The sequence below is a fragment of the Carcharhinus amblyrhynchos genome, chromosome 20 (genome assembly GCF_965287045.1).
Source record: "Carcharhinus amblyrhynchos chromosome 20, sCarAmb.v2.hapA, whole genome shotgun sequence".
In the NCBI taxonomy this organism is placed as follows: Eukaryota; Metazoa; Chordata; class Chondrichthyes; order Carcharhiniformes; family Carcharhinidae; genus Carcharhinus; species Carcharhinus amblyrhynchos.
The window spans coordinates 46,516,450-46,543,584 of NC_137343.1; the positions used below are offsets into that span (position 1 = coordinate 46,516,450).

The 27,135-nt window shown below is 41.2% G+C and overlaps 1 protein-coding gene across 2 annotated transcripts in view; it reads right to left on the reverse strand.

The window, feature by feature from the left end:
• The window catches only part of LOC145355981 (ras-related protein Rab-35), a 48,933-nt gene that overhangs the window by 11,202 nt on the left and 10,596 nt on the right, over nt 1–27,135 (reverse strand). For both annotated transcript variants that reach the window (XM_080208521.1, XM_080208520.1), the window contains exons 2-3: nt 19,081–19,131; nt 14,937–15,060 (exon numbers count right to left, since the gene is read on the reverse strand). In XM_080208521.1, coding sequence (XP_080064647.1) covers nt 14,937–15,060; nt 19,081–19,131 — 175 coding nt within the window. The remainder of the gene's footprint in view (nt 1–14,936; nt 15,061–19,080; nt 19,132–27,135) is intronic.

A 27,135-nucleotide genomic window follows, 5' to 3' on the forward strand; every position in this document is an offset into this window, starting at 1 on the left:
TGAAATGAAGTCACTGTGAAAATTCCCTAGTTGCCACACTCCAGTGCCAATTCAGATAAACCAAGGGAGAATTTAACATGGCCAATGCACCTAACCAGCATGTCTTTTGGACTGTGGGAGGTAACCGGAGCACCCGGAGGAAACCCACACAGACACAGGAGAACTTGTAGACTCCGCACAGACAGTGACCCAAGCAGGAAATCAAACCTGGGTCGCTGGTGCTGTGAGGCAGCAGTGCTAACCACTGTGCTGCATAGAAGTGTTCTATGTCATGATCTTTGTCAGCAATAACTCTGAGTAGCACTCTTGCATTGAAGTCAGAGTGCTGTGCACTCCCAAAGTCCCATTCCAGGGGTTTGAGCACGTAATCTAGGCTGATATTACAGTCTGTACCAAGACAGTGCCATTTTTAATGAGGCGATCAGACAGCCTGCTCTATCATTTGAGCATAGAATCCCTACACTTCAGAAGGAGGCCATTCAGCCCAAATGAACCTGCACCTACAACAATCCCACATTTATAAAAAATGGCCAATATTTATCCCTCAACCAGCTGATTGTGGTTATGTAGGACATCAGGGAATTTGTTGTGTGCAGGTTGCAGCATTTCCTACATCAACAGTGACTACGCTTCAAGAGTATTTCATTGGCTGTGAAGTCTTTGGGCCATCCAGAGATTACAAAAAGTGCTACATAAATGCAAGTTCTTCCTAACAAGTGCAAGTCATTTTCTTGCTTATAAACTAGAATCAAGGAGAGGCTGAATAAGAAGCCAAAGCTGAAGGAAAAGATTAGGGAGGATCCAAAAATAGACTTTTCCCACAGAGATTACGATATTAACATAAATGAGAAACATTTTTGAGAACAGAATTTCTGTTCCAAGTTAAGAGTTGGGTCTCTTCAATCTATCTTTCAACTGAACACATCTCAGTCTCAAAGAAACTGAGCTCAATGAGGAAACCACAAAGTCTGAGCACGTATTTTATATACCACAGATCTACGTCTGAAAATCATTGGCACGTTATGCAAACACAATATCCGTCCTTGCACCTGACCACATTTTTCACTGAATGGCGCCCAGAAGAAACAACCGATCACTACAGACAACTCTCATGGCTGCAGAGGCCTCCATTGTAAAGTAGTTCCTGGGCACAGCAGGATCTGCGTTTGTGTCTGCCTCACCATCAACGTGTACTCATCATCATAAAACGCTGTCAATGTTTGTGCAGTAGATAAGAGTCAAATCTGCCACAGGCATTGAAGACCATTGCAGCAACTTGATGACAGTGTAGAGGACACCAGTCATTATACACAGGTATGGTTTAACCTATTCTGATGTGTGCAATACCTCTTCCTTGACTTGCCACATGGAGAGCTACAAGGAAGACTCCTAGTTTAAAAGAACCATAGCTTGGATTATTGTAACACTGCCTTCTGTAAATGTGGTCCAATAGCAGCAATGCAAATTCACTTGCAGCCTGGGCCTGCATGGAGAAAGCATTGGTTGGAAAAAGCTAATTAAATGCGATGAAAGTTAACTATAGTTGAGTTCCTTAGAAAAATAATCCACTGGCTTGCAGGAAGAAATTTTCTAAGATTGAGGGGAGGTGGGGGAGAGCACAGAGACATGGAAAAGAAAAAGGGAAAAAAGAAGAGCAAATTCCCCTAAACCACCTGGTGTTTAAAACTTCGTCTGGGAGAGGGTGGGAGGCCTGGAAAGATCTGAGAGCGCAGCACAAACTCACCTTCTTGGCAGTACAAATGTGGAGACCAGGAAAAGTAAATTCAAGGGATAACACACGAGAATAGATAATAAGTTGCAAGATGAGGGCTCATTTACAGTACCAGCAACACTCAGCTTACTGTTTGCATTGACATTTGCTGATATGTGTTTTCACTACAGTAGCATAGAATTGTCATGGACACCAATTACTCCTAATGACACTAGCAACCAGTAGGGATTTTCCCTTGACAACCTGCGCCTGACATACACCGAGGCTGAATGGGGAAGAAAAAGACTTGTGGTGAAGGAGGTACACAAAAAAAAAACTTAAGCCATCTTTGTATGTCGCTACTGATTAGCAATGAGCTCGTGACTGTGGGAAAATAGAGGCAGCCAAACTCAGGAACAGCTTAGCACAAACAACTTAATGCAGTGGGAGAAAGAACAAAAAGGTGGACATGGTAAAAGTGGTCTTCTGTAACGGAGGTCATTTTGATAGTACCTATAATCTTTGGAATAAAAGTTTTCATTGCTGCAAATGTGTCTTAATTTGAAATGCACACCACAGATCTTTCTTCATCACCCCCTGTCATTACCCCCCACTCCACCACATCTTCCTTATAAACACTGACATGGACCTACTGGGCTGAATGACCTGCTACACATGTCACACCACCGTAACAACACTCAACAGATCCTGCTATTGTTCACCAGCTGACCTCACAGGCCACTGCACAAATTCCATTGTACTCAATGGAATAACAACCTTCTGATTCCCATCCCTCAGGAATTGGACTTTCCAATTTTACAAGTTGGCAGCTCTTAACTGCTTGGCAGATGTACAGCCATGATACTGGGAGCACATCCCATTTGATTTCAAAACCTACACCCGTGTCATACAATTTAATATCTTCGCTAGGTTTTGATTTGTACATTCAGCTCAGATAAAAGGAGAACTTTCAGTGCAACACACCAACAAAGGAAACGATTGCTCAAACATTGTACAGTGGAATCAGAAGGGGATGTGGAGGGTGGAAGTATGGTTAAAAACTAAAAGGCAGTTATCAAATGGTACTGCAATTTAAAATAGTCCCAGGGTTACTGCTCAAGTCATTAACTCAGAGTTTAAGCCACTTAATGACTGTGTCGCCTGTAAACTGAAATTTAAAGGAAACAAACTGTGCCTTTCTGATCATGTCTGGGATCCCTGATAACAAGTGTGCAGAGCGCCTGCCCAGGGACAGAGGATGACTCCTGTTAGCTTGTGAATAATCCACCCGGGACTAGTGGCACAGCAGCATATGTAAACAAGGACTGGTGGCAAATTAGCATTTGCACAAAAAGTGGTCATCAGCACACTGATTTATTCATGCAAAATGGGCAGCAGGACATTTAGTAATCCCAGATCTCTCTTTGAATGCTGCTTGCCCAATGCCCCAGGCATTACTATAAAAATGCCTTAAAAACATTTGTGCAAACAAATGCAGATCATCAAAGGCTGCATATACTCTTTACAAGTCAAACTGAGAATGAATTGCCTCCACGCTGCATGCACTCTCTCAAACTATGCTTAGTGCTAGAAGGTTCAAGGATTGAGCTGATCTATGAACAACTCTGCTTAAATTTTTTAAACTACCGAGTGACAGTGGATTTACTAGAACCAGTAAGGACCTGCACTAATTCAACGACAGTCTCCCGAACACAGTCACTCAGCACCTTGAGCTGATGTCTCAAATAGACTACTGTTGAATGTTGGAACTGAGCAAAGATCTCCCTAAAAAAAAGTTCCTGCTCTGATTCAAGTTAGCCCTCTCAGTTGAGAGAAGCGATGTTCTGGGTCAGACACCTGCAGGCTAACATTGACATTTAAATGGCCACTTGGTAAGACCTCTACAATGATGACATTCACTATCAAGAAAAGGTTATTAGTGTCACAAGTCGGCTTATATTAACACAGCAATGACATTACTGTGAAAATCCCCTAGAAAGCTGGCATTTGAAGTGAGGGGATGCCTTTACAAATCTGCTGTTACACTCAACTCCGGGAAGCAGGACTAGGGACAGAAATTTCAGGTTTTGGCCAAGAGATAAAGCATTGAGTGTAAGAAATTGAAAACACAAGTGATCTGGAAATTGGTGTATAAAAAGGCTGGTGGAAGCAGAAGTGCTTAATTATTTCAAATGAGAATTGGATAAAAGTTGGAGGGAAATAAACTTGCCAGGCTCTAGAGTAGGGGACTGGGAATAACTGGATTACTTTAAAAGAGCATTAACTTGATGGGTCAAATGGCCCCTCTGGTGGTGTAATGACCGACTTTGTAACAACTTCCTTCAAACTGTGTGAAATAATTGATGCCTGCCCAGGATTTGTTTAATTAGCAACATCTAATACTGAAGACATTGGCACTGACATTATATATTACCTCCCCCCAGCTCAAGGCTGATGGCGATCGAAGGCAAGAGATGCAGTATTCTGCTTTTTCACAAAGGTAACTATTAGGCAGGAGATCAAACGACGGCAGGGAAAACCAACAATGCTGTGCAAAGTTCTTTCCAGTTTGAGGCACTACTATGTGAGATTGTGCGTTGTGCTGGTCCTAATTGCAGGTACAGTAACGATGCTATATGATATAGCTTGAGCAAATTAAATATTTGCAAGCTTCAGGCAAACCAAAAAGACAACAATCTCTACAACTGCTACCTCCACTGGGTCTGTTCAAGAAAAACCAGAACATCCTCCAACTGAACACTGACAAAGACAAAATCATTTTGTGCAGCTTGTATACCAGAAGCTCCAGGCCCTAACTACCAATTTTAATTTCCCCACCTGACACAATACATCATTTATTTATCGCTCCAAGCTTTGAACCCATTCAGCACATCTCCAAAACCAAAGTGCCTCAATAAAAACCTTCGTCCATGCTTCAGTCACTTCCAGATTTGATTTCTCCCATGCCCTTCGTGCTACCCTCAAGCTTATACGCTCACTATACATTTAAACATTACCATCCCCAAAGCCATTATCATACAACATTGTGTACCAAATTCCATTCATCTGCCATCACTGCATTGTTGCCTCAGTGCCAGGGACCCTGGGGTTCAATTCTGGCCTGAGTAACAAGTTTACACATTCTCGCCATGTCTGCATGGGTCTCCTCCAGGTGCTCTGGTTTCCTCCCACAGTCCGAAGATATGCAGGTTAGGCAGATTATTTATGCAAAATTGCAATGTAGGGAGTCCATGATCCATGCTCTTGTTGGCTCAAGAGTGTGGTGCCAATTAATTTCCAATTTATATCAACAACATAGAAACCAAGCTAGATTTGCTGACATCACTAGCTGGGATAGTGGAATTGGAGAAGACAGCTAAAAAAAAGACCAGTGACATTTGTTGCAATGCATTGCCATGTACTGAAGAAACACAATGGGCAAAATTTTGTCCCATAAATGGCACTAAAATAGTTAACCAAAAGCAAAGGAAACCAAGAAGTTAGTAGGTAAATATATTGAACTATTCCAGAAGAGTAAAACGAGTGAAAGTCTGCATCTTGAGTACTGTGTCCAATCCTGATAATTGAGGCATGGGAGACAAACAGTGGATGAAAGGAATCAAAGATAGGCAGCTTCTGTAATGGCACAGAAGCATTGGGAAAATGTTCACAGTACCTCTGTGTACCCAGAGCATTAGCTTTCCCTTATCATCCAGAGAAAAAAGATTAATTGAGTATAAAAGATAAATCTAGACTATTATAAACTGAGAACACATAATAGGACAAAAGGTTCTAATTAATTAGAGAAAAATTAGAACTTATTGTCATGTTCTTCACACAGTTAGCAACACACAGAAAGGACCAACAGATCAGGGAGGTTAAAATAAAGTCATATCACAGAGGGGGAACGTAGGGCCTTTCAGGATGAATGGACCAAGACGAGACAAATGTTTTTTTTAAATCCAAATTACCATGATCACTATATTGGAGACAGGTCATGCTGACTGCACTAAATATAACCAGACAAGATTATAAGGCCAGTAATAAGGAACAGTTTCCTGGGAAGAATTCTGGTATTCTGCACTTTTTTAAATGAAATAACTGAAAGTGAAAAAAGTGCCAACATGAACTGTAAATTGGTCACAGTCCTACTTTCAGTTCAGCTCAAGCAACTGCAAGACTGAGCCCAGCTCAGATCCTAATGTGCATATACAGCCACACTGTAACCGATAACCACAGCCTCAGTTCACAACATTTTAAAGCTTAAAACACAAATTTTAATTTACCATTCTAGATAACACTACCTCCCCTCCCAGCTTGAAGACAAGTGTAAAAGGTTAAGGATAGCCCAAAAGGCTAGCTGGAGTCAGCAGAATGCACCCCAGTGGAGACAGAACTTCCTGTAACTGCACAAGTGTGGTTTTCATCAGCGGATGTCTACAATAGGGAGTGCCTTTGAACCCATTGTGGAAAATTAGAATGAAGTGCCTGTGAATCCGATAACAGCAAGTGCTGAAATGTTTTCCAAAACAACCACAAGAAGAGTTTGATTACTTGAGGTAAGTGTAGGGAAGAGAGAGAAACAGGCTATTCATACTTCTAATTACTCAGACCCTGAATTACTGCACCTTACCCAACAGTGAAGCACATGAGTGAACAAAATCAAGGAAGAAAGCAGTGCCCAGAAACACAACAGATACATTGCAGGGACACTAGGAAAGTGCCACATCATTGTGACAGGACCAGGGTTAAATCTTGCAGGGCAGCTATCTTCACACACATCACAAATCAGCACTCTTTTCCATAATCATAAGCTTGAATTTGACTTTTAACCAATTTCACACAAGTTTTCCACTTTGATGTGCTCTGATAAGATAGATCAAGCATGTCCTTTATCTACGTGGAATATTTTGATATTGCTGCATTCTAAGGATTAACGTTCCACCTCTTAGCAAGTTGTGAAAATGCCCGTCACCATGTTCGCTCACATACTTTAATACTGTTATGTTAAAACTACTCAAATGAATTTGGATGCATTGGTGGTCATCTTTCAAAATTCTACAGATTCTGGAGAGGATCCTGCGAACTGGAATATTGCAGACCTAATCCCACTATTTAGAGAGGGAGGGAGAGTGAAAGCAGAGATCTATAATAGTTAGCTTTATGTCAGTAAGAAGAAAAATGTGAAACCTATTATAAAGGATATGATAATTGGATATTTAGAAAGTAATATGATTGGGCAGAATCAACATGGATTTATGAAAGGGAAATCATGTTTGACAAACCTGTTGAGAGGTTTGTTTGCGAATGTTACTTGTAGTATAGATTTAAAAAAAGGAGAACCAGTGGATGTGATGTAAATTACAGCACATGGGACAGGGGAGTAATACACTGACATGGATTGAGAATTGGTTAACACAAGAAAGTAAAATGGCCATTCTCAGGATGGCAGACTGTTACTAGTGGGCAACACAAGGGCCTTAGCTGTTGAGAATCTTTACAAATGATTTGGATGTGGTACCAAATGTAACAATGCAGAATTTGCTGATCATAGAAAACTAGATGCAAACACAAGTTGTGAGGAGAACGCAAAGGGGCTTCAATGGGACCCAAATAGATTATGTGAATGCACAAGAACATGGTAGTTGGAATGTCAACAACAGTGAAGTTATCCACTTTATAAAGGCGGAGTATTTCTTCAGTGATGAGAGGTTGAGAAGTGCTTATGTTCAAAGAGACCAAAGTGTCCTTGCTAAAAGCTCACACGTAGGGCAGCATGCAATTAGGAAGGTAAAAGTTCTATTGACCTTCACTAAGGGTTTTGAGTACAGGACATGTCTTGCTGCAGTTGGAAAGAGCCTTGGTGAGACTGAACCTGAAACACTGTGTAAAGTTTTGGTCCCCTCGTCTAAGGAAGGATATACTTTAACAGGAGAGCCTAGGCAGATTGTTGGGATGACAGATTGTTTTATGAACAGAGGTTGCATAACTAGGCTGGAAATCTCCAGAATGTCACAGTATGAGAGGTTCTCATTGAAACTTTAAAGATTCCTAAATTTAGATAGAATGATTCTCTGACTGGTCCATCTGGAACCAGAGGGTAGTGTTTCGGTATAGGGACAGGCTATTTAGGACTGAGATGAGGAGAAATTTTTTCACTGAGAACTATGAATCTTTGAAATTCTCTACCTCACAGGGCTGTGTAAGCTCCCAGAAACTAACAGATTTATGGAATGGATACATCATGGGTATGCCTATTTTGGGGTAAAATAGCCTAGAAAGAGATGATCAGCATAATCTTTTTGAATGGCGGAGTAAACTCAATGGGCCAAATGGCCTGCCACGCTCCTGTTTCTATGTCCAAATAGGAAGATTAATTCTAAACTGCCCAGCACCTTAACAATAAAGCTAATTTTAAATGTATAAACTATTAACTTGTGCTTGTTCTGTCTCTTGCTGCTCTTATTCTTCCAACTTCAAATTGGCCTCATCAATGTGACTCAGTGGTTAACACTGCTGTCTCACAGTGTTGGGGACTGGGTCCAGTTCCTGACTTGGGTGGTTGACTGTGCGGAGTCTGTACGTTCTCTCCACGTGGGTGCTCCAGTTTCCACCCACAGTCCGAAAGATGTGCTGGTTAGGCTCATTGGCCATGCTAAATTCTCCCTCAGTGTACCCAAACAGGCAACTAGGAGATTTGCACAGTAATTTCATTGCAATGTCAATGTAAGCCTATTTGTGACATTAATAAATACTCTTAAACTTAGTTCAGGTGGTGGCACTTTTACCTCAAGAGTCCAGAGGTGATGGATTCAAAGCCCACTCTAGAAATTCAAGTTCACAATCCAGGATGACACTGATGGAACTCAGCAACGTCAGAGGTTCCGTTTTTTGGATGGATGTTAAACTTTGACTCAGCCTTTCCTCTCGGGCGAATATAAAAAATTCAATGGCACTATTTTGTAGAGTAGGGGAGTTATGCCCAGTGTCGTGGCCAATATTCATCTCCCAACACTGACTTCATTGCTATAGACAATCTGACAGACCTGCTTTTCTACATTACAACACTGACTATAATTCAAAAGGACTTAATTGGTTGTGAATTCCTTTGGCATATCACAAGGTCAAACGTGCTATATAGACAAAGGCTCTTTAACTTCCCTATTCACTCTGTCCTTCTATTAACATTACTTATTAAGTTAGACAATGACAATAAATAAATCATCATAAGGACAGCTTTGCCCTTGACTGTAATTTTCATTGAAAGCCACATTGCATATCTTAACATTTTTCAGAAGTTTATAAAATCTACTATAAGTTTGGTAAAACTACCAGGAGTGTGCAGATTAAGGTCTAAATTTATCACTTCAAAACAGAAGAACTTTTTCTTGTATTTTCTTTTTCAGGGTTGGGAAGAATACCAAGCCAGAGAACAATCACCAAATCTCTAAAAAGAGCCAGGTCCCATGAACAAACAAAAAAGAATCATACTCCTCGCAACACTATAGTAAAAGGTCTCATTCTCATCTTTTGCAGCATGACATACATTCTGTCACCTGTTTAGACAGCACACGAAATAGGAATTCAGACTGAAGATAGTTAATACTGTTCTGATGTGTGGCAGGTCACATGCCTGGGTCAGGACACGGAGAGACTAAGGAAGAAAGGGTATGGCATTTGCAGTGGAAAACACAGCTATCAGGCAGTCTATTTTACACATCAGAATTACAGCCAACTATAAATTGGAGATGCTATTTTTCCAATCTGTCATAGGTCTTGCTGACACAAGTGTAACTCTGACTTTCCACAAAAATAAGGACACCGTATAACCACCTTTCCTTAAGCCTGGGGCAGCTTCCCAGATTCTTGTGTCAGGAGTGAATTAATGTTTGCTAATGGACTTTTCAATTGGGAAAGCATTAGATTTAAACCACAAAAAGCTACACTTGGGTACCAAACTACCTATTCACAAGCAGACCCACAGCTTCTAGAATTTGGCCTCAAGTTTTAATGGCAGAGTCTTCAGAAATTATATTTAAACCTTCTTGGTGCTCAGAGGTCAATTTTTCCTCATCATCCAGTAAATAAATCAGAATTGATTCTCTACCAGAGAACACAGTTTTCAGACTAGATCTGGAAAGATTCTAAATAAGATTTCAAGCTAACTACCTAAAGCCAATTTACACTATTCTTTCAAACATAAGAACATAGTCCTATTGTCTTTTTTGAGTGGGAAGAGTCTTTCCACCTCTATCCTATCCATCCCATTCATCATCTTATACGTCTCAATGAGATCTCCTCTCATTCTTCTAAACTCTAACGAGTACAAGCCCAGTTTATTCAGCCTCTCCTCATAGCTCAACCCCCTCAACTCTGGTATCAGCCTAGTAAACCTCCTCTGCACTCCCTCCAAGGCCAAAATATCTTTGCGCAGGTGCGGCGCCCAAAAATGCACACAGTACTCCAGTTGCGGCCTCACCAATGCCCTATACAGCTGCAGCAAGACCTCCCTACTTTTATATTCAATCCCCCTCGCTATGAAGGCCAGCATCCCATTCGCCTTCCTGACCACCTGCTGCACCTGCAAGCTGGGTTTTTGCGACTCATGCACAAGGACCCCGAGGTCCCTCTGCACCGTCGCCTGCTGCAGTTTTTTGCCCCATAAGTAATACTCCTTCCTACCATTTTTCCTACCAAAGTGGACCACCTCACACTTGCCAACATTAAATTCCATTTGCCATTTCCTGGCCCATTCGCCCAGCCTATCTAGATCCTTCTGCAGACTCTCCACACCCTCCGCACAATTTGCCGTTCCCCCAATCTTGGTGCCATCAGCAAATTTCGACACCCTACACTCGGTTCCCTCCTCCAGATCATCTATATAAATGGTAAAAAGCTGAGGCCCCAGCACCGACCCCTGGGGCACTCCACTAGTCACCATCCGCCAATCCGAATAGCACCCATTGACCCCCACTCTCTGCCTCCTATTTGACAACCAATCCTCTATCCCCGCTAACACCCTACCCCCAACTCCATGTCCCTTGACCTTCTGCAATAACCTCTTGTGAGGCACTTTGTCAAACGCCTTCTGAAAATCTAGAAAGACCACATCTACCGGCTCTCCTCTATCCACCGCCCTAGACACATCCTCATAGAACTCCAGTAAATTTGTCAGACACGACTTCCCTTTAATGAAACCGTGCTGCGTCTGCTCTATCAAGCAATTCCCTTCAAGATGCCTTGCAATTTCCTCCTTAATGACAGATTCTAACATTTTACCTACCACAGACGTTAAACTAACCGGCCTATAATTCCCCGCCTTTTGCCTGGCACCCTTCTTAAACAACGGCGTAACATTAGCCGTTTTCCAATCATCCGGCACTTCCCCGGAATCCAGCGACGTTTGGAAAATAACCACCAAGGCATCCACTATCACCTCCGCCATTTCTTTCAGAACCCTCGGATGCATTCCATCCGGTCCTGGGGACTTGTCCACAATCAGCCCCTCCGGTCTGTTGAGCACCGCCTTTCTAGTAACAGTAATGTCATTAAGACCCTCCAGTCCTACCACCTTTCTATCGCTAACACCCGGCAAATTATTCACGTCCTCCTCCGTGAAGACAGAAACAAAAAAGTTATTCAATACCTTAGCCATATCCCCATCCCCTACCACTAGGTCCCCTTTCTCATCCTCTAAAGGACCAACATTCACCCTAGCCAGCCTCTTCCTTTTTATATATTTATAAAAACTCTTGCTGTCCTTTTTTATATTAAGCGCTAGCCCAGCTTCATAGTTTCTCCTACCCTTCCGTATCAACTTCTTTGTCAATCTTTGTTGACATTTAAACCTCTCCCAATCCTCTTCTCGCCCACTACTCTTAGCTACTCTAAATTCCTCCACTTTTAGTTTAACACTTTCCTTCACCTCCTTTGTTATCCACGGCTTATTACCTCTCCTCCTACTATCCTTTTTGACCATCGGAATAAATAAAAACCTTCTGTTAAAGGCCACTTTTACAATAGAGAGAGAATTAAGATCTGTCAGAGAAGCAGACAATGGAAAGTGCGAGCAGTGAATTAAAAGAAAAAAAATTAGACATTGTTGGCAGGAATTAGAGCTGCTGCTAAAACTACTTTCATTCTACGTTTAATTTCCTGTCTGTGGTCCCAAACTGGAGTGCCATAGGAAGTGATGTCACAAAATCTAAGCCACAGTACGTTACCAAGTCGAGTCTTGTAATGCTTCAAGGTTAGGTGGATGGGTTTATTCCAAAATGAACACAGCATATCAAAAGACAAAGAAAATAGATGGTTGTCATTTGGCCTTGAGCCTGCTGTGCTGTTTAGTATAATCATGGCTGACCATCTCCCTCAATGCTATACTCTCACCCCATACCCCTAGATGCCTTTAGTGTCCAGAAATCTATTTCTTAAATACAGCCTTGTGGTAGAAAATTTCACAGGTTCGCCACCCTTTGAATGAAGAAATTTCTCACCTCAGTGCTAAAGGTCCTACTTGAACCCCAAGACCGGTGACCCCTTGCTCCAGACCACCCACTCAGAAGGCAACATCCTTCTTGCATCCAGCCTGCCCGACTGGTCAGAATTTTTTATGTTCAAATGAAATGCCGTCTCATTCTTTTAAACTCCAAGGAATGCAAATCCAATCTCTTCTCATATGACAGTCCTACCATCCCAGGAAGCAGTCTGGCAAACCTTCGCTGTACTCCTATGGCAAGCACATCTTAGATGAAGGAGACCAAAACTGCATACATACTCCAGGTGTGGAGCACAATTGCACTAAGACATCCTTGCTCCTGTACCCAAGTCCCCTTGCAATAAAGGCTTACATACAATTTGCCTCTCTAACTGCTTGCGATACTTGCATGCTTACTTTTTCAATGTCTGATGTATAAGGACACCCCGATCCCTTTGTACATCAACGTTCCCAATCTATCACTTTTTAAACAGTCCTCTGCCATTTTATTTCTCTGTCCAAAGTGGGTAACTTCACACTTATCCACATGTACTGCATCTGCCATGTATTTGCCCACTCACTCAATTTGTCTAAATCACCTTGAAGTTTCTTTACTTCCTCCTCACCATTCACATTTGCACCTAGAATTACTGCCCAGAACACGCAACTGAAACCAATTACACCTAAAACAATTGGTGCCAAGTGTGATAATATGATAAATAATGGTATATACAAACTGTACCAAAAGATCAAACTCCAAAATTAGAGAGCAATACACTAATTTGCCCAACTCTATCATGCAAAGGCTTTCTGCTCCAGGATGTATAAAGAGCATCACTCGACTCATGAAAATTCTCTCAAACTTGGGTTCATTCACTTGAGCAGCACAAAAGAAAGTTCTGTGTCTGTTCACGTCTGTGCAGAAAGAACTGCAGCTTGATAAGATATCTTGATTACTCTGGGCTCCAGCAAGTTGGCTAAAGGAGCAAACCCTTAGTGGTGTCAAGAGTTGTTGAAACTAGGTCAATTGCAATTTTCAAGAGTAAATTTTGTTCAATAACAATATTAAAGGTTATTGAATCAAGATATAAATCAGCCATGACCTACCCAGTCTCGAGAGACTAATTCTATCTAATCACTATGTACAAGTGAATATTATATAGAAAGCCTATCTACAGTATAGATGTGGCAAGAACGACCAATGTACGAATAAAGTGTCAAACAAACCAACCACAGCAAGAAAACAGCAAGCCACTGGATCAAAATACGAACATTTCCAGGGATAAATGAGAAGTTAGGCAAAAACAAAAAGGTCTAGATTTGGGCCCAAAGTCAGACATTATGCTAGCATCCACTTCCATGCTGCATGACAAAAATGGAAGTTAAAGATGTAACTGGGGGAGACTAATGGTGTAGTGGTAATGCCAAATTAATCAAAAGGCTCTAGGGGACAAGGGTTCAAATCCCAGCATTGCAGCTGGCAGAATTTGAAACACTAATCTGGAATTGGAAAGTTAGTCTCAGTGACGGCGACCATGTAGCACTGTCAATTAATTGTAAAAAACACATGTCTGTTACTGAAGAAAATCTGCCTTCCTTGCATGGTCTGGCCTAAATGTGACCACAGACCCACCACAATGCAGATGACAAACTGCCCTCTCTGAAATAGTCTAGCCAGTTATTCAGTTCAAGGATAATTAGAATACTTAAAAATTCAACAACTTGCAAGTGTTCTGCATTTATAAGCCACCTGATTTCGAGTGGCAAATACCATCATCAAAGCCAATAACTCCTGGAAAGACTTGGTTGTGAGCTTCTATGCCATTTTGTCAAATCTCTCCGTTCTAGAAAGCAAGAGAACACACCAATGAAGTTCTATTAACAGAGGCTTACGGTTTCCAACAGCTGATTCAGTCAGCTGCCGAATCACTGCTACCAAGTTCTCACTGCTGCAGAATTAAGGACAAGTTGACATTTGAGATTGGGAAACTAAGCCTTCCCACTGCACTAGAACTTTGCTGTGATCATTGGCGTATCTGAACTCCCACTAAAAATACTCTATCGCAAGGTAATGCATACATGAATCTGTGTCAATTTTAGGAAAACACTGACTGAAATTCTGGACTGTAGCTCTCTCACGTTGAATGTTATATCACAGATTACACCATTGGAAGTGGTCCAATATGGATCAAAAATCTCCTATTCTTCTGCAAGCAACAAGGCTGGAGGTAAATGATTTGAGTATCCCAATCCTAAGGAAATTCTTTTCTGTAATTTAAGAAAGCAAATCACTTTGCACTTCTTGGATGAACTCATTTTTAGGACTACTGACAATTGGCAAGTAACCCCTACAAGAAAGGAAAGAAAAATGATTTCCAAGAGCATCTAATTTCACAGTCACATGCTCCAGGCACCATAAGCATGATTTTTCCTTGCCAGAAATACTTAAAACGTACATGCCCATTAGCCACTTTACAAGCTTCCATGTGGAAATGAACACACCCAATTTGCAGACTAGGCTATAAATAATTGTTTTGCCTTATGGATTTTCTTGGTTCTTTTGACAAAGACACGTCTGCTAGACAATGGAACTAAGTTGCTTCCATGCCCATACTTTGGCCTGAACCACAGCATTTCAAAACAGCAAGTAAGCAGTTGACTGCTCCACTAAAAAAACCAACAAAATAAAACCTGCAGAAGTGCAACAATATTAGATCCTGATGCGGGATGGGTGGAAATTGAACTCACGTGGAAGTGATGGTTCGAAATCGCTCTTGCCCAGCTGTGTCCCAGATCTGCAACTTTACTTTCTCTCCATTGATTTCCACAGTTCTTATCTTAAAATCTACCCCTATCGTAGTAATATAGCTGCCTGCAAACAAAGAAACACAGTGTAATCGCTCAAAATTCAACACAAGAAGAAACGTTCTCACCGATGTTGCAAACAGAGATGACCCTCAGTATGGAATACAAACTAGCTCTGGGCAACACAAAAGCTGAGATGTTTACATGCTACATATTCTGTATACAGTAGATATATCTCCAGCTTGTGGGAAGGATATTCCCTTATGCTTTATATTTACGTATCAGCATTCTTTTCACCTTACAGAGCACAAAGAACTTAAGCCATTCAAAAATAAAGTTGGCCTTCTGGTGACTGGGTCGAAGCAACATCCCACTAAGGCTGCACAAAAACAGCTGGGCAGTTTTGACAACGGACATTACACAAGCATGCATGGGAGGGAGAGAAAGATGCTCTATTCATCTCATGATATTTCCTGCCAAACTGGAACTCCTCCCAAGCAGCAAGAAAATGAAAAGATGTTCCTCTAACTCAAGAGGCCAGAGAAGCACATGATTGGTGCAATGAATAAAAATGTCAAAGTGGTGTGATTTTACATCTGGGCAAGGTTAAAATTATGAAATATCATTAGATTAACCAGCAGGCATCATTTTTGAAGAGTGTGCACTATCATTGACTGCATTCCAATTGTACCGAAACAAAAATCATTTGTACTCTTCCAAATATCAGCACAAGTATTAAACAAGTATTGAAGGTTGATCAAAAGGCACCCAGCTCATTCTTGCACACTGCAGTATTGTCATAGAGGGTCCCCTCCCCATGTTTCTGGAGAATGGGATTTGCCTTTTGGAGCAAAAGGAAAGAGAAGGCAGCAAAATTGATATCAGACAAAAAGCACAACTATTAGCTGCAGTTGGGAAAACAAAACACAAAATGGTCCCTTTCTGTACATTGCACTTAGAGATCAAGTTGAGGGTGGTTTGATAAAGTGTGCACAATAGTTTCCTGCATGTGGGAGTATACTGCTGTGAAAAAGTGCTTGCATCAGAATGCATTAATTTGACTGGATCAATAATTGTACAGACTACTAAAAAATTCTTACTTTCCAGAATGTCAGTCAAATGTGACCTTTAATGTGCATGTCTCCACAACCATGAGATCAAGTATTGCCTCATGAAGACTAAGAAGTGGGCTAGAGGTGCAAGGTACAGGAGGTGTAAGGGCCAAACACTGGTCAAGTAACTATTAATAAACTTCACTCATACTGAAACCCTTATGTAAAAAAGGTCCACGAAAACAACTTAAAATTGAGAATTCTTCCACGAGACGCATTATTCCAGTTGCAGATAAGTAGCTACTATTCACAATACTTCAAAGAAAAAGCAACACTGTTTTCACTGTCATCTTCTATTCCTACTTCACAAGAGTGACTGAACTTCAAAAATACTTAATCAGCAGTGAGAATGCTTAGGCCTGATACTGTGAAAGGTGCAAGTCTTCTTTTCCTGAGCTGTTCCATAAAGGCACACGTGAGGAAGTCAAAGAACCTGACCCGCAAGCATGGAGGAGGAGGAGATTTTAAACAGAAAATCAGGCTGCCCACTCAGGTGGGTGTTGAAGACCCCGTGGCAGTATTTCAAAACAGCAGTGAGCTCTGCCAATGGATTATTTACTTCATGACCTTTTGTAGGACCTTGATGTTCTGTTTCCGTGAATTTACAATAGTAACTATGCTGTACTTTAGAAGCATTTCCAAGGCATGAACACTTTTGTGATGGAATCCTGAGGTCAAATGCAAGCCCTCTCTTGCTTCATATGGTTTGCTCGAAAGACCAAAAACTTCATTCTTATGAACAAAATGGAATGGTGTAAAACAAAAAACACAATGATGTGTGTGAATGGCTGACGTGGATCCAAGAGTGCCTGACATATTTTAAAAATCCTTTGAAAGCCACACCCGGCAACTTGAACATCACATAGTGGCACCAACTATGGAATTCACACTCAATCCACTTCCTTGATTCCTCCGCAATCCCAATTACCAACTTTTGTCTAATCACAATAGAGTGTACACAAGTTTCATATCACCTAGACAGCCTAATCAACCAGGAGAAGTTCTCACTGTGCAAAAGCAGAAGTGGGCAGTTGATTATTTAACAGAAGCAGCTTGGACAGGTAGCATTTGACAAGATCCAACATTTGATATCAGTGCCTTGGATTCAACTCAATGGAAACTGATGAAAGAAATAATTAATAAATCTGAGGTAAATACAGAATGCCAGAAAAAGTCAGCATGTCTGGCAGCATCTGTAGGAAGAGAGTAAATGTTTCAAGACCCACTGACGCTTCATCGAAGCTGAGGGGGCAAGTATGTTGGTTATTGTACAGCGTGTTCCAAGGACCACTCCTTCTGTGACATCCTGGTCCATTCCTCTAATCATACCCAACTCCCCATCACCTTCCCTTGCAATTGCAGAAGCCGCAACACTTGCCCCTTTACCTCCTTCCTCACCATTCAAGACCCTAAACACACTTTTCAGGTTAAGTAGTGTTTCACTTGCATCTCCTTCAATTTGGTCTACTTACTTGCTGCTCCCAATGCAGTCTTACTGGGAAGACTAAATGCAGCCTGGATCTCATATTCCAATTAGGCGCATTATAGCCCCCAAGGACTCAATGTATAAAGTTTATTTATGAGTCACAAGTAGGCTTACATTAACACTGCAATGAAGTTACTGTGAACTTCCCCCAGTCACCACGCTCCAGTGCCTGTTCGGGTCAATGCACCTAACCAGCAGGTCTTTAAGATAGTGGGAGGAAACCGGAGCACCCAGAAGCGCACGCTGACACAGGGAGAACTTACAGACTCCACACGGACAATGACTCAAGCCGGGAATCGAACCCAATCCCTGGCGCTGTGAGGCAGCAGTACTAATCACTATGTTACCCTGTGAGTTCAACAACTTTAGACTGACCTTTCTCCTCCATTTTATCTGCACCTCGCCCCACTTTTTTTAAAAAGTCCCACACATCTCAATACAAAAGCTCTCCCCCGCTCCAGCCATCTGTCTCTTGTTCTTTGTTGCAATGTCTCCCGGCTACAATATAACGTTCAACACATTTTCCTTCTCCATTTGTGAAGAAGAGTCTCACAGACTCAAATGTTAATTCTGTTTTCTCTCCTTGCGAATGCTGCCAGACCTGCTGAGTTTTTCCAGGCATTCTGTTTTTATTTCAGATTCCAGCATCTGCAGAATTTTACTCATCTTATTAAATCTGGGCTGCAGAAGTCTGGACAGAAGAAGAACAGGAAGCAACCATATGCTTATACAAGGCCTCCAAAAATGCCCCAAAACACACTGCAAAGTACTCTTTGAAGTACAGTCATTGTTGTAGTGTAGAAAACCTAGCAACCAATTTGAGCACAGCAAGTTCACACAAATGGTATGTGATAATTGTTAGAATGTAACCAGTGATAACTTTGTATTGGATGCAATGTGACCAATGGAAACAAGATGCAAGGATCAGCTGACCCAATAAAACATGGAACGAGTTAGTTACGTAATAGTCACTTTCTTTCTAGTGAATCAGCTACGTAGAATTGTGGCTAGCTTGGAGTGGCGCAGGGTGAGGCCCAAGTTTGGTGTAATGATGTTTCTTTATTAATCTCTTTGATTTACAAGTTGGAGTAAGTTTTGTTGTATTTTTGTTAGCTGCATTTTGAAGCGTTCCTTCTGAAGGAACAATAATGAGCAGATAACTATCATTAAAAACATATGGAGGGGTATTCCTGCTCCTCTTCAGAATCATGCCATGGAATCTTTAACATCTATTTAAGGCAGCAAACAGAGATGTCTCAGTACTGCATTGGAGTGGAGTGTCAGCCTGGATTGTAAGCACAGGTTGAAGAGACATTTTAACCTGCAACCTTCAACTCAGACTAACATGGCTCAGAGAATTGAGAAAAATCAACATGCTAAGAAACCATAAAATGATTGTCAGGAAAAAATTACAGCATGCTCAGGGATGAAACTGTGCATTGAGACAAAAACTTCACAAACATAAACCAGCCAAACCTAGTGTGCTTACCTGAAAATGTGTTATCTGCAAATCGCAGCAGCAGACTACTTTTCCCCACACCTGTAAAAAGAAACAGAGCACGAGAGTCAGGAAAACTGTACTTAATCAAAATCAAACATTGGTGCAATTTGAGTTTTTTTTATTTCCAATGATGCTAACCTTTCTTTAAGCTGAAATTCACTGATTCTCCCCCCTCACCAAATAACAACCTGGTGGAGGACTGAAGCAAGGTTGCAAAGGTTTAATATACCAGAACTGAAAACATTTGTGTGTGTAGAATAGCAACAAAAAGCCAGTCATTTCTCAACGTCAACTACAGCGCTTAGAGTGAAGGGAAACTTAAATGTTGCCCTATTACCATGGCGACAAGCATGGGACATAAAAAAAAGCAAAAGAGGAATCTGACTACAGACGAGGCAATGCTGATCTGCTCCAGACCAACAGGGAGCTTCTGTTATAAACTACCCATAATTAAAGTAGCATGAAATAACATTACCCCTCCCCCTGTAGAAACATGCACTGCTTGAACACAAACGTGCAAAAAGCTTTTCCTTTAACCAAACGATTTATTAGTCAATTACTCCAGCTAAAAACTATGCCTGTGTGAAAGCATAAACAAGATGATATAATCATAATCACCTGGTTTGATAAAGCACTATAAATGCACATTCTTGTTAACAAGCAAGCCAAACTCCATGCCAGCAGTGGAATACAACAGATATGATTTATAACTCACTTAAGTTTAAAAATTTTATTTGTGTCGCAAGTAGGCTTACATTAACACCAATGAGGTTACTGTGAAAATCCCCGAGTTGCCACACTCCAGCACCTGTTCGGGTACACTGAAGGAGAATTTAGCATGGCAATGTATTGAATCAGCATGCCTTTCGAACTGTGGAAGGAAACCGGGACACTCAGGAGGAAACCCACGCAGACACGGAATATTCAGATTTGCACAGATCGTGATTCAAGCCCAGATCCCTAGCGCTGAGGCAGCATCGCTAATTACTCTGCCATCCATCACAACAAAGTCGTCCCAACGTACACATTTTTCCATTAAGTTTTACCTCAATAAAATCTCTTTTAGCAAGCCAATTTAGGACCAATGGAACTGTTGCCCTCCCGTGTCCTGGAATGCACGGATGCTTCTAATTCACCCAAACCCTTTGCAAGCAATGAAAAAAATTAAAAAGCAAAGTTACTGTTACTAATTAGGCTGCAACTTCATTTCTTGTGCTCTGAATGTTTTCAGCTGATGTACGTTAAACAGATGGCCACTTAACAGTGGTGTTCAGCAGACTTGCTATTTAGTGTATAGCAGCTGGTAAATTCAAAGATCGTCAGGACACAATAAGCAGCACGAGATTCAATTCAGCAGCTGAGAATTTTAATAATAAAACCTGAAATGGTGGAATTCAATTATGCAGTCAGCAACACTTTTATAAGCTGGTGCACACAGTCAGAAAAGTATTAAGACCCAGTTTGTAGCCACTGAACATTAAATTACAGCGTTCATTACAGTCTCTTCAGTTAACCATCCATCGCTTGTAATGGACAACTGACAAGAGAATTCTTTCCATTCACATATTAATACCTGCTTTTCAGTATATATAATCCCAGAAATCACTGCTTAAAATCAAAACTACTTACACTGAAGCAAGTTTTCCCATTTAAAATATAAAAGGTGTTCCCAACCCAGGAGTTTCAGCCCAAATATTTAACCTAAACATTAAATACACTTTATTCATGTCAAAAATAAACAAAAACCACAGAAACAATTAACACTCAACGAGATGGGAAGGAGTTACTGGAAGGCAAGGATGCTTTCTTCTGTCACACTGTGATATTTGTACACCTTGGTGAATTGCGGCTCTGAAGAACGCACAAATGGATTGCTGCATCTTGCGCATTTGCTCCGAGTCAAAAACAGAAAATCCCAGCAGGTTTGACAGCGTTGGTGGAGAGAATAAAGCCAACGTTGAATCTAGACGACTTTTCAGAGCTGGATCCAGCACCTCCTCAATGTTGTCTTGGTCCATTTCAGAGAACGCTACTTTGTTGGCTGTAGTCACTATGTCTTGGTGAACTGATTCAATTAGTTTATCGAAGGTGTGAAGGTATGAGCAACTTCAGGGAAGAACTTTTGCCATACAACATTCATTGTTGGCGGTTTTACCTTGGGTATCTATAATCAAAGATTGCAGCACTTTGGCCACTAGCCTTTATTCTTCTCAATGGTGCATCGCTGATAGCAGAAGGCTAATGAACTCACTACAGTTGTCGCCTCTTTACCAGTGTCAGCACCTCTAATTCCTGTTCCAAAGTAGTGGTTAATCTCTTCCTTTTGGGAACAGTGGAATCATCACTTAATGCACATTTGCTAGCCATCTTGCAGACTCTCTCACATTACAGGGGGAACTAACAAAATGCAATTCTAGCTAATACACCTTGAGCAATTTGCACATATGCAGAATTTTGCGAGTTGTGCGCTTCTCAAAGGCTCCATGGGCATGCGCAGAATGTTGTGCATTGGATGGTGTATTAAAAATCAATCATTCTCGAACACTGTGTCAAGCCCAAGATCTTGAACGGCATCTACAATAAGGATGGGCATCAATATTTTTGGCTAACTGCTTTCATAAAATAGGGTAAGCGGTACATACAAGTTAGCAATGTTGTCCAATTAAAAATGGAACTTCACTATCCAAAATGACTTAAAATGGGGCACGGATGTTGTGAGGGGACTCAGACCACACGGTATATTTTTTAATATATAGATATCCTCATGGCTATTCCTAAAGTTTTAAAACTGGATAAAAATATTTTAAAATGGCAGAATCTATTACTGAGCTACCTGGCATTATCAGGGAAACTTGCACATATAGCCACGAACAATCAATGAATTGGTCTGTGCAGCCAAGAGAGTTATACAAAGACCACCTACATTTCAGAATCCAGGTTGACCAGACTCTACTTGTCTGCCAGGACAAAGGGTCCCTCAACCTTCTTTTCAACTCCTAACAGTTGAGACATTTAACCATCTCAGGGACCCAGATGAGGAATACACATCCCTTGTCAAAGACAATATGGACATGAGACTAACATGACACAGACCTCTAGCTGGTGTCACCAGTAATATTGCTTTGTTGTCCTGCAAAGTCTCAGTCTACTGTTCATCAACCAACAAGCAGAAAACAGACTGACCAGATTAAATACCTGATCCCATCTGCACTGCTTCTGTTGGAACTTCTGTACCCATCATCTACAAGATTGATTCATCACTGCCAATATCATGTAAAGTCAGCTCCACCAGAAAAATGAATTATGCAGCATCAGTTTTCAACCCCCTGACTTCTGAAGGAATACTGAGATCTACGTGAAACACCATATTTTCCTGGTGGTCTTTGCATCTAAATCTTTCCTTTTTTGTACCTCTGAGTATATGGTTGCAAAAGGGATAATGCTGCAAACCCTCTTCTCATCCCCTGATTGGAGCGCTCTCAGATAAACTAACCCTTTAAGCTCATCCCAGCTCAAATTTAGTGCAAGACTATTAATAGAAATTGGACCACACCACAGAGCTTGAGAACTATGCCAACATTCCCTTGGCGGCGGCGGCGGCGGCGGCGGCGGGGGGGGGGGGGGGGGGGGGGGAGAAGAGAGAGAAAGAGAGAGAGAGAACACATCTGTTTAAAGGGTGGGTGGAGGGAGGAGAAATTACTGCTGTTTAACTTAACCCCATTCCTGGCCAAAACAGTGCACATAATGTCACCCTGATCAACTAGAGGCTCTTCGTTCTTTAGTTGTTCAACCCCAAGACTTGTGTTACTGTGTTAGCAAGCAAATCAAGTTATACTCTTTCCCCTTCCATGAAATTTCTTACTGGAAGTACAGTCTGTATTGATGCACTATTCCAGCTAAAATATTTTATATTGTTGCTCCCTAGCTTGGAAACCTCCTGATGGATACAAGAGAAGTATCTACATAGGGCTTTAAAGCAAGAGTAATCCAATTTAAAATGGTGCTATAGCCAGGGATAAAATAAAATAGAGGCAGTATCCCAAGATGAAGATTCCAGAAAGGAAGCGACTGAGGCATTCAATTACAAATGCAGTTATTTAAGAAGATTTTGGGGTAACAGTTCCTTATTCAGTACAACTCCTCCTAGTTACATCTACTCTTCTGGCAAGAGACTCGACCTGCCAATATGGACCAGACAACAGTTTTCCAGCAGATGCAGTAGCAATCAAAAAAAAAAGTGACCTAACCGAAGACCAGACCACTTTCGATAAAGGTGAGCATTAAGATATTCCTCCCACGGTGATATCAAGTATGAAGGTTGCAAATATATAGTCATTAGTGAATCAAACAAGGAATTCAGCAAGTTTTTTAAAGAAAGAAAAGAAAGTCACTTTCACACAATCATTGAGGTGTACAGATGTATTCGTGAGGAAGCTGGTAACTACAAGGAGAAAGGACCCTTGAAGTTCTGTTCCTGATATAAACTAATGATCTAGATCTTGGTGTACAGGGGAATATTTCAAAGTTTGTGGGGGACAGAAAACTTAGAAGTACTGTAAATTGTGAGTACAGTGTAGAACTGTGAAATGTGAGGTGATGCATTTTGTAGGAAGAACATGGACAACGTAAAATAAGGGGCAAAATTCTTAAGGGGGTGAAGGAGCAAAGGGACCTGCATGTAGCTGTGCATTCAAGATTGCAGGACAGGTGGAGACAGCTAATAAAGCATATAGTATTCTTGGATTATGAAATGGAGCAGAGAACACAAGAGCAAGGAGGTTACGCTGAACTTGTACAAGACGTTAGTTAGACCTCAGCTAGAATAAGGTATACAGTTCTGGGTCCCACACTATAGGAAGTGAATGCATTGTAGACTACAGAAGAGGTTTACAAGAATGGTTTTAGGGATGAAAACCATCACGTAAGAGAATAGATTGGAAAAGTTGGGTTGCTCTCCTTGGAGGGAAGGTGGCTAAGGGGAGATTTGATAGAGATCTTCAAAAATCACGAACAGAGTATGTGGGGGAAAAAACATTCCCATTCATAAAAGGAACAACTAGAGCGTAGGGATTTATTGAATTGCAAAAGCAGCAAATGTGATGCAAAAAAACACTTTCACACAAGTGGTTCAGGTCTGGAATGCATTGGTTGGAAGTGTGGTAGAGATCGGTTCAATTCAGGTATTCAAGAGAGCATTTGATGATTATTTGAACAGAAACGACGTGCAGAGGGATGACAAAAAGGCAGGAGAATGGCACTAGGTCATAATGTTCATCTGGAGAGCCAATGCAGATATGGTAAACTGAATGGCATTCTTCTGTGCCATAACAATTCCTTGATTCTGTGAAAGATATACTGATAGGATAAGATTAATGTGGAGGTCTGTCATTTCTACTGCCCTCTTTTTTTTCATCTCTTACCAGGTACCGTGCACTGAGTGGGAGATGATTTGTGTCGAGCATCAACATCAGCATAGACCAGTTGGAGCGAATGGGTTGTTTTTAATGCTGTAAATGCTATGTAGATCACATGTCTGGAGCCTGTATCTCATTAAAAAAGGAGGCTAAGTGAAACATGTGGAGCACTTTCATTTGTTTAAACTCATTTTGACACTGACGTGGAGTTTCGTTAGAAGTGTGGTCACATTCAACACTGAACGATTCACATATTAAAGATATTTCATGAGCAAGTGCCAGCAAGCTATTCAGCTATGGACCTTGCTCATAGCCCTGATGTATTATGGATGGAAACATCTGGAATCAGTGACACCTAGGGGGATTTAAACTCTTGCACATTAAAAATTAATGCCATAATAGTGCCCAGAACTGGCAAAATTACTGCCTCGTCCAAGTTAACCCTTTGATACTGCAGACTAAATTAGAAGTGCAATTGGTTTTCAGCTGGCAGGAGTTCTTTTGTCTCCTTACCGCCTCACTAACTTAAATCCCGTTCCCTCTATCACAATGTTTACTACCCCACAAGAGTCAGAAACCTGTTCCACACATTCCAGCCATCTATTCTTGGTGTCCTTAGTCTGCTCCCCAATCCTGGAACACTTCTGACAAACCTCAGCACTTGCGCACTAATGCCACACTGAACATCTTCTCCAACAAAAATGACCTCTCCTTAATTCCACATCACACTCCCTCATGGCAAAACCTCTGCACACTACATCTGGGATAGTTCACAATCCCTTATATTAACCAAAATGCTGCAGCACTGACTGGAGAAATGCACAGATACATTCTGATCCATTAAGAATAGGCAGAAGTTCAAAAGATAGTGACAATCAACCAGCGTTCTGTGGTCAGATGGACAACAACAGTACTATTGGCTGGAAGAGCAATTGTGTCAATGAGAGTCAAGCATGCCAGATGGAAGTTAGAAGGCTTCTGCAAGCGGTGAGCTGACACTTCCTGCATTGACCAAATAAAGGTAGAGATTTGGGTTATTGCAGACGTCTTAGTAGCAAGGTTTCCCACCATGCTCTATTATGGCATTGAGTTTAAATTTTCCCAGGTGTCACTCATTCCAGATGTTTCCATCCATAATACATCAGGGCTATGAGCACAGTCCATAGCTGAATAGCTTGCTCATGAAATACCTTAATATGTGCATCAGTGTTGAATGTGACCACACTTCTAACAAGAGACTCCATGTCAGTGTCAAAATGAGTTTAAAGAAATGAAAGTGCGCCAAGTGTTTCAGATAGCCCCCTTTAATGAGATGTAGGCTCCTGGCATGTGACCCCACATAGTATTTACATACACGGTTGAGGCTGTGTGACCTATGTGCAGTTTGGGATAAACATTATGGAGTTGTTTCCACATAACTCCATTGGCTGTGATCAAACATTGTGGATTAGCTGAGCATCAGAGAACTTGCTGGAAGATTGGGAAAGTTTGGGGATAAAAAGATGTGTTCAGCCTTTGTCTCTAGTGATAACTAAGACCCAACACCATAAGTGTGTCCTGGAGGAACATCTTCAGAGAAGACAAAGAACAAGAAAGAATATGCATCGGGAACAGACTTGGCTAGTTCTTCAAACCATGTTGTCTTGGTTTTCAATTAAAAGGTTAATATTAAAAGTCAAAGAGTGCAAAAAGTGTTGCAACTGTAAGTTTGAGTTTGCTGACATGTTAAATATAGTAAATGTTTTGTTTAGGCAAATGTGTCAATTCCTGTCCTTGGTTTGTTGTACTAAAATAAGTACCTGGAAGAGATTTAAGTTTAGAGCTGTGTCCAGTAACCTCTTGTTGAGGAATCTGTCTGGGAGTCAAAGAGAAGAGAAAGAGCAGTCGAATGATCTGTATTCACAACGATGGCTCCCTGAACAAGCTTTGTACTAGAACCTACATGTGCCACTTTCTGACACACTCCCCTAAGACAAGTCCAGTTCACAACAGAATTCGTAGAGTTCAGTGCATGTGAATTTGTTCATTATACACTCAGTAACCAAATTAACGTTCCCATCAGTCTCCTGGGCCAAAATGGCAACATTTAATTTGAAAAATTTAAGAGTTGCACTTCTATGAGTACAAGTGGGTAGCCACTTAACTCTGGGCATTACTGGCAAGGTCAATATTTATGGCCCATCCCTAGTTTCCCTTCAGGGTTTTGGTGGGCTGTCTTTTTGAAACAGTGCGTTTACATGGTGAAGATGCTCCCACTTGTAATTAGGTTGGGAATGTCTGAATTTTGACACCACCAATGATATATATCCAAGGTAGAACAGTACGAGACTTGGAGAGGAGCAATCCAATGCACTTGCTGTCCTTATCCTTCCCAGGTGGAAGTTGCAGGTTTGGGAGATGTTACTGTCAAAGTGCTGGCTCGTTGTTGCAGTGTATCTATTAGTTTGAAAGCACAGGTCACGCTACAGCAATATGGACTAATGCATGAGATGGCAGTCAAATAAACTGACAGATACTGGATGATGTTGAATTTTGTGTATTGTTGTATTTGCAACAAAATAGACAAATGGAGAGTATTTTGATCTCTGCTTTGTAGAAAGTGAGGCACTTTGGAAAGCCAGAAGGTGAG